The sequence below is a fragment of the Microcebus murinus genome, chromosome 16 (genome assembly GCF_040939455.1).
Source record: "Microcebus murinus isolate Inina chromosome 16, M.murinus_Inina_mat1.0, whole genome shotgun sequence".
NCBI classification, from domain to species: Eukaryota; Metazoa; Chordata; class Mammalia; order Primates; family Cheirogaleidae; genus Microcebus; species Microcebus murinus.
Genome location: NC_134119.1, coordinates 40,691,844 through 40,700,548, shown reverse-complemented (window position 1 = coordinate 40,700,548; position 8,705 = coordinate 40,691,844). Strand labels below are relative to the sequence as shown.

At 38.4% G+C, this 8,705-nt stretch overlaps 1 protein-coding gene and 1 pseudogene across 1 annotated transcript; one reads left to right on the top strand and one right to left on the bottom strand.

Annotated features, from left to right (window-relative positions):
* Positions 1-1,553: 1,553 nt before the first annotated feature.
* LOC105880435 (semenogelin-1-like) lies at positions 1,554-3,506 on the bottom strand. The gene is made up of 3 exons (XM_012781481.2): positions 3,431-3,506; positions 1,946-3,193; positions 1,554-1,801 (listed from the first exon to the last, which is right to left on the bottom strand). The coding sequence occupies exons 1-3, from the start codon at positions 3,504-3,506 to the stop codon at positions 1,554-1,556; spliced, it is 1,572 nt and encodes a 523-aa protein (XP_012636935.1).
* Positions 3,507-8,005: 4,499 nt separating this feature from the next.
* LOC109729670 (large ribosomal subunit protein eL37-like) lies at positions 8,006-8,344 on the top strand (annotated as a pseudogene).
* The last annotated feature ends 361 nt before the right edge of the window (positions 8,345-8,705 follow it).

The window sequence follows — 8,705 nt, the reverse complement described above, 5'->3', positions numbered from 1 at the left end:
CAACATGTACTCATTATTTAGCTCCTACTTATAAATAAGAACATGCAGTATTTGACTTTAGGTTTATGAGTTATTTATATAATGGCCTCCAGTTCCATCCATGTTGCTGCAAAGGATATGACTATTTTTTTATGGCCGAGTAATATCCCATGGTATGTATGCCACATTTTATTTATTCAATCATCTATTGATGCACGCTTAGATTGGTTTCATATCTTTGCTATTGTGAATAGCACTGTGATAAACATATGAGTGCAGGCATCTTTTTGATAAAGTGATTTCTTTTCCTTTGGCCAGTACTCTATTGTTAATATTGGGTTTCTAGCTAGAGATCCAGAAATGTGGCTTTCACTACTATTCTCCCTAATGCTTCGAGAATATCTCTTTCTTTTTTTCCCAGAACCATCTATTTTAGAAATGCCCCCAACCCCTTGACTTTTAGGAATCCAGAGATCACAGGAGCCAAAAGCAAATGAAGCAGAAAGTGATCTCTTTATTGGCAAGCAAGTGTTTAAAGGAGCTCCACGCTTAGAAACCCCAAGAACAAGAAAGCATGGGCTAGTGGGGTCATCCATGGACCAAGGATCTGGAACGACATAGGAGTCTGCATCTTGGAGACTTCACAGACTTCACCGAGGTCAGGTGACACCTAGGGAGAGAGGACAATCAGTGACGTGAGGGTAGTGAAGAGTGAGGGGTGGGGAAGGGAGGTGGGATCTCTGCCCTCTTTAGTTTGAACTGCACCAGCCCCTGAACACTAGGATGTCAGGCCACTAGTTGTCAGCTGGAGCCATTATTTCTGCTGCATAGCCTCTATCCAGGTGCAGTGTTACTTATTGCAAAAGGGACAAGGAAGCATCATTTCCCTTCTGTGGGCTTCAGTTTTCCTCTACTGACATTGCAAAGGTCCAATGGGCACCTGAGGTTCCTCCCCATCTCTTGTGCCTCTCTTTCCATCTCCTGTCCCACACCATGAAGAGAGAGTTTTCTTTCTCCTCATCTCTTTCCTGTATTCTGAGAGAAAGGACAGCTAATCCTTCGGCTTATGGCATCTGAAGGAGAATAGAAGAACTCTAACAGGGATGCAAGAACATTCATTGGCGTGCAGAAAGAAAATATTAACTACTAACGTGTTTTATACTAATGTAAGAAGTTAAGGTTTACTAATAATCCAAGCTATAAGAATTGACAAGAGCATATCATAAACTTATAAATATGTATATAGATTATAGATTCAGTGCATGTTCAAAAATATATTTAACTGGTAGGCATGTGCAAAAAAACCACTGAAGAATACTCAATTAAACATAAGAATTCTAGAACCCAGTGATAAACAGGCATCCATCCCTGCTGCTACCAGGTGCTCTCCTCACCAGGGAATGGTGCTCATTTTCCCACAGCATGTAATACAGAACTTCTATTGGTGTGGACCAGGGTTATCAATCTCAAAATGGTCTTGAGGAGTCCCCAGGTACCAGTTCTAAACATTTGGGCAGGTATTTCTCCTATTGGATAAGAAACTTACCTTGATATTGGTCCTGCTGTTCAAGTGGTTAACAATTGACAGGTCTATGTAGATATTGTAATATCTCTCTCAGCGGATTTTGGTGATACCTTTCATCTTGATTATGATTTAGTGGACGTTTAGGGTAATTATCAATATATTGCTGTTCAGTTTGGGGAACATAACTGCCTTGAGATTCACCTTGATGTCTGTCTTGTTGTCCATGATAGATTGGTACTATTACTATGTTTGAATATTGCGGTGGAATTTCATTATGATCATGCCTTTGATCTTGGTAAGGATCTTGGTACGAATCTTGGTATTGATCTTGGTACTGATCTTGGTACTGATCTTGGTATTGATCTTGGTACTGATCTTGGTATTGATCTTGGTACTGATCTTGGTATTGATCTTGGTACAGATCTTGGTACAGATTTTGGTTATAATCATTGTTATCATCATTGTCATCTGTTTTCTCTATAAGTGCCATTTTATACCTCTCATGGAATTCCTTTTGGTATTTGCCTTTTTGTTCATGGTAGACTAGGTATTTTCCTCTTAGATATGGGCCAAACAGTCTATTTACAATTTGATCATACCATTGATCTGGATTAAGAATTTGTATCTGGTTTTGATAGCTGTCATCTCCCGACTGTTCAGTTTGGAAAGGAAAATTGTGTTGGTATCCATCATGCTGTCTGCCTTGTTCTCCATATTCAAATGGTCCTTGTTCTATACTTAGATATTGGTCTGGCATTTCATATTCACTGTGACCATTCTCCAGATCTCGATAAGGATCTCGTCTCTGCTTTCGACCCTCGTAATCTTCTGGGTGTGCTCTTTGGGTAAAAAAGCTGTGATGGTATTCATCTTGCATCCTGTGTCGTGCTCCATGATCATGTAGTCTTAGATATTGGTCTGGCATTTCATATTCATTCTGATCTTGCCCTTGATCTTGATTAGGATATTCTGACTTGTTTTGATCCTCATCATATACTACGAGCGCATTTTGGACAGGAATAATGAGTTGGTATGCATGTTGGGGTATGGCTTCAGAGGCATAATGGAGTGGGCCTTGTCCTGGATGTCTACCATATTTCTCTGAGATTTCATTCCCATAAACATCTTGATGAAGATTTTGACTCTCATCTTCTTCTTGGTCATATACTGGCCGTGTGCTTTGGATTGTAAAAAAGCCTTGGTGTTTGTGCCGTGGCCTATATTGATGGTGTGGGGTTTTTTCTTTCCTTGCTACGTGACCCCATGACCATTCTATAATATTTGGATGTTGGCCTAGCATTCTCATTATATATAGGTCATTCTCACGATGTTCATCAGGATTTTGTAACTCATTATCATCCTCACAATCTGTACCGTGGTGTACCGTTAGCCTGACAAGATGGTCTCCTGATTCATCCTGATGTCTGCCTTCTTTTTCAGAATTCAGTGGTCCTTGTAGTCTATGTAGATATTTTCTTAATATATTCGTTTCATGTGGTGCATACAAATTAAGTGGATTATATTTTTGTTTCCGATCATGATCATTGTCATCTACCTGCTCTTCAATTTGAACATGAAAATTGCCTTTGGATCCAGCTTGGTGGGTGTCTTTTGTTCCATGAGGGTAGTGGCCTTTTATTGTATGTAGATGCGTTTGTGTTCTAACAGGTAATTGGCCTTGGGATCCACCTGGCAATGGATAATAAGAATGTATGCATTTCATCATCTCCAAAGTTCCCTTCCAACTCCTACCTCCCGCATTTCCCCAACAATTACTGATGTTTCCAGAAGGCTTTGAGTAGAGCAGAATCAATCCCCATCAAGAAGAAGAATCTCTGCCTGAACAGGTTACCCCTTGCACCCTGACTACCCTTAAGGACCATTCTCTCCGAGTAGCTTTCCCCCAGGCCCACCCTCTCCACTCACCACTGAATCCCAGCACAGCTGCTTGCTTCTGAAGGATCAGGAGCAGAGAAAAGGCAAAGAGGATGGTGGACTTCATTTCACCCAAAAAAACTAGGCCTAGAGCTGAGTTGATCTCTTCCTTTATATCGTCCTTGGGTGGGTGTGCCATGAGTGGAGCCGAAGTTATAAAAGGCACTGCCCTTTCTTACCTTATCAGTAAATGCCAACTTCCTCACCCCTGCTCAGTGGGGGACAATGTCAAAGTCCCCAGGGACTTAACAGAGGTCAGAGGTACATAATGACCATAATGTCAGAGGTCTTTTCTTACCCGCGGAAGCCCCAGTAAAGCTTTATCAACCCTTAGAGATCGCTATGCGAAACCTCCTGCATTTTATAGAAGAAATTCAGTTCAGAGAAGGAAAGAAACTCACTTCAGGTCACAAAATTAATCAGCACATAAGCAAGCCTTTATATTCTAAGTCTCCTTCCATATTGCAATCATTTAAATCCCCCATCATAGATAAAACCCTGTACTTCTCCTTGTTTGAAAACAAGCTTGAAATATATTCTATTTTACCTGAGAAAGAACAATCAGAGAGGCAGAAAGGATGCAACTTTATGAAAGCCAAAGAAAGCAAGTTTCAGGAAGTAAATGGGTGCAACAACATCAAAAGTGGTGGTGAAATTCATCATGGTAAAGACTGACATGTGTCCAAAGTTTTTTTAAACTTTAGTTCCTGCTAATAACTTTGATGGGAGAAGATTAACACAGTTATGCTGAATTGTCAGACGATGACAAACGACCTTTTCAAGAAGTCTGAATTTAGAGTGGTGTGAGAAATGAGGCTGTACCTGGAGGGAGAGGTGAGCTCCAGAGATGTTTCTAAGGATGGGGAAATTTAACATTTTAAGGATGATAGGAGCAATTATTGGAAAAAGAAATATAAGTTTTGGTTTCCAAATTGGGTTCTTTTCATGAATCTAAGTAAATAACAACAACAACAACAACAAAACCTTTTTAGATTAAGAAAATGTTCTACTTGGATAGTAAGCAGCTAAAACCCCCAACAGGCTTTGAGAATATTTGCCACCATTGATGAACTTATTAATATACCAAGAGAGGATACAAAGAGAAAATTTCTACCTTGTGTAGAAATGCAATTGGGAGAACAACACACTGAATGGGCCAAACAACATTCTTTTTCTTTGACCCATGAAGACTGGGGTATTGGCAGACCACAGTGGAAGAGGAAAGCACCCCAATAGTGACCCTGTGTGCACTCAAAACACCATGTTCTGGAGGAACAATGGCTTGAAAACATATTTTTAATCATTCCATGTTAAAATCTTATTCTTCCTGTAGTGAAATCTACATGGATGGGGAAAAGGGAAAGATCAACCATATTTTTGTTTAAGGAACATAGATAAAAACTGCTAGGTCATTAAACATAGGACATGTGAGCTACATGGTTTCATTATGAGCCACTCTAAGCTCCTACCAAAGTTTTCTGTGATAAAAATAATATCCCAGGGTGATAATATTTCCTTAGGGCAGAGACTCCAGTAGATTAGATTGAAGTTATCCTGAATGGAAATTGCTTAGTGTGCCTGCTAACCTTTGCATTCCTCCTACATTTCCCTTGAGAAAATACCAGGAACTCTACATTACAAGCTTACTAGTAGAGGAAAGGATCTGATAACATTGATGTTATTTATGGATCCAAGAACAAAACCCTTGTCTGATCCAGCATGCATATATATGATATAGATAAAACAAAGAGGTCAAAGATTTGCAAAAACAAATCAGGAAAGCACAAAACAATAATAGCATGAGATTATCATACTTACATCAGAATAGAGTTCAAAAAATTTGAAAAAAAGGCATTTAAAAATAAAAAAAGAACTGTATTGATAATGATGAAAGAAATCAGTGACTTGGAAAGCAGAAAAATGGCATGAGTGGTGCATACATCCTAGATATGGTATCATGATGGGGAAAGGATCCAAGGATTAGTACTCTTGGAGAAATTTTTAAAAGGAGAAATATTTAAAATGTTCAAAATTAACATGAGAATCTTAAAATATTATGCTCAAAGCACAGATATGGAGAATTTTAAAATGTTTTGGTCAATTCTACGTGCAATTATTTGACAACTAAGAAAAGATTTAGAAATAGGTATTTCTGGAGAAAGTGCAGAGCATAACAGTGCAATACTCCCCAGCAATTTATCCCCCCACTAAAACTTCAAGTTTAATAGACATGTACCCACAATAACACCTTCACAAGAGCTAAGGAAACCTGGTGAGAGATTACCAGACCTAGTTATAGTATAAAAATAATAAAAGACACATTGGATAGAGTAGAAAAGACAGTTTTTATGTTACCTGCATCACCTCTAGTCCAACCCCAGGCAGCACAGTATCAAGAGAGACACTGTCTTTTTGGGAGAAATAAAAGGATGTAAGCCTAGGACCCTTCCATTGAACATAATTACATGTCTGAAACAGTAAAATCCATCACAAGGAGGACTCTCATGACTCCTGAGTCCACTCTGGAACCAGATGGGAAGTCATAGTCCCTGCAAGATGGACTTGAATTCTAACTGCCAGCACTGCCAGCTGACTATAGCAGTCTTAGTCTCCAAGTCACCCATGGAGATAGGCAGGCCTCAGCAGGGAGGGTTTGGCAGTCCACTGCTGTGCCAGGCTTGGCAGCCAAGAGATTCTAGCCTAGGGTGGCACCAGCAAATATGGTCCTGAGCTTATGACATTTTCAAGTGCTACCATGGCTAAAGCAGTCAGGGGCTTAGAGACCACAACAGATAACCTGCTTAGAATTTCTGGACAGACTTAATGTTGAAGGATGTTCTCAGAGAAAACCAGGCTGTAAAGCCTAGAATGAGTACTTTCTTCAATGTGCAGACATCGATACATGGTCACAGGATTAAGAACAACTAGGGAAAAATGACATAAGCAAACAGACAAAATAAGGTGCCAGTGATTGACCCAAAAGAGATGAAAATATATGAATTGCCTGAAAAAGAAGTCAAAAGAGATGTTTTAAGGAATTTAGAGAAACAATTAAATAAAATGAGGAAAACAATAGGTGATCAGAATGAGAAATTTGACAGAGATTGAAATAATAATAAAAAATCAAATGGAAATCCTGGAGCTGAAAGACACAATGAATGTAAAAAAAATAAATAACTGTAATAGCATCAGCACTAGAATTGATCAAGCAGAAGAAAAAAAAATCTGTGAAGTCAAATATAGGTGATTTTAAAAGAATGAGAAGAATGAGAAAAAATGAGGAAAGCTTACAGAATTTATGGTATAGCATTAAAAGAGCAAAGTGATCTCTCATTGGCATTCAAGGGGGAGTAGAGAAATATAAAGGTATAGAAAGTCTATTAAAAAAATAATAGTAGAAAGCTTTCCAAACCTGGAGAAAGATATAATATACAAATATGATATACAAGGTCAATGTTTACCAATCAGATTCAATTCAAATAAGACTATTCAAAACATTATAATCAAACCATTAAATATCAAAGATGAAGAGAGGATCCTGAAAGCACCAAGAGGAAAGAGCAAATAATATATAAGGGAATTCCAACATGCCCAATAATAGACTTCTCAACATAAATCTTAAAGGCCAGAAAAGAGTGAGGTGATATTAATGTATTCAAAGTGCTGATGGAAAAAATAAAACCCCCACCATTCATGAATACTTTATCCAGAAAAGCTTCCCTTCAGAAATAAAAAAGAATCTTTCCTAGACAATCAAAAACTAGAAACTTCATCATCAATAGACCTATCTTACAAAAACGTGTTAAAGAGAATTATTCAAACTAAAAGGAAAAGATGCTAATGAATAATAAAAAGCTACATAAAAGTATAAAACTCACTAGTAAAAGTAATTACACTGTCAAATTCAATATACACTAATACTATAATGGTGGTGTGCAAAACAAATAGGATTTGCTTTAGGAATCCGGGTGCTCCTGTGTTAGGTGTGTAAATATTTAGAATTGTTATGTCTTCTTGTTGAATTTGTTCCCTTTGCCATTATGTAAAGACCATATTTGTCTTTCTTAATTTTGTTGATGTGAAGTCTATGTTATCTGATATGAGAGTGGCTAAATCAGCTTTCTTTTGGTTCCCATTTGCATGGAATATTGTTTTCCATCCCTACATCTTGAGTCTGAATGAGTTCTCATGGGTCAGATGTGTTTCTTGGAGACAGCAAATATTTGGCTTGTATTTTTTATCCATTCAGCCAGCCTATGTCTCTTGAGTGGGGAGTTCAAGTCATTCAAATTTATTAAAACAATTAGTAAGTGGGGTGGATTTCTGTTTTTCCTGCTGAGCAAAACTTTATTGCTCTGTTTTACTTCTGGAGTCATTGTGGTATCTGGGCTCTCTTTTGGGTGATTTTATACTGGTGAGTGTCTATTGTGTATGCAGTTCTGAGTATTTCTTGCAGGGCACGTCTGGTCTTGATAAATTCTGTCAGTGTTTGCTTGTCTGAGAAGGTCTTTATTTCTACCTTATATAAGAAACTTAGTTCTCTTTGGTCTCGGCCACAGAAGCGAGATGACAAAGGGGACGTAATCATTTGGTAAGCGTTGCAATAAGACGCATATGTTGTGCCGCCGTTGTGGCTCTAAGGCCTACCACCTTCAAAAGTTGACCTGTGGCAAATGTGGCTACCCTGCCAAGTGCAAGAGAAAGTATAATTGGAGCGCCAAGGCTAAGAGACAAAATACCACCGGGACTGGTCGGATGAGGCACCTAAAAATTGTATACCGCAGATTCAGCATGGATTCCGTGAAGGAACAACACCTAAACCCAAGAGGGCAGCTGTTGCAGCATCCAGTTCATCTTAAGAATTTCAACAATTAGTCATACAATAAATGCTTCGGTTTAAAAAAAAAAAAAGAAAAGAAACTTAGTTTAGCAGGATATGAAATTCTAGGTTGGCCATTATTCTGTTTGAGAAGACTGAGAATGGGGTCCCAATCCCTTCTGACTTGTAAGGTTTCAGTTGCGAAGTCTGAAGTTAGTGTGATAGGTTTTCCTTCATAAGTTACCTGATTATTTCACATTACTGCTTGTAGAAGTGCCTCTTTTGTGTTTACTTTGGCCAGCCTAAGGACTATGTATTGTGGTGATTGCTTCCTTGTGATGAATCTCTCAGGAGTCCTTTGGGCTTCTTGTATCTGAATATCTAGATTTCTAGCAAGGCCAGGGAAATTTTCCTCAATTATTCTTTCAAATAGATTTTTCAACCCAT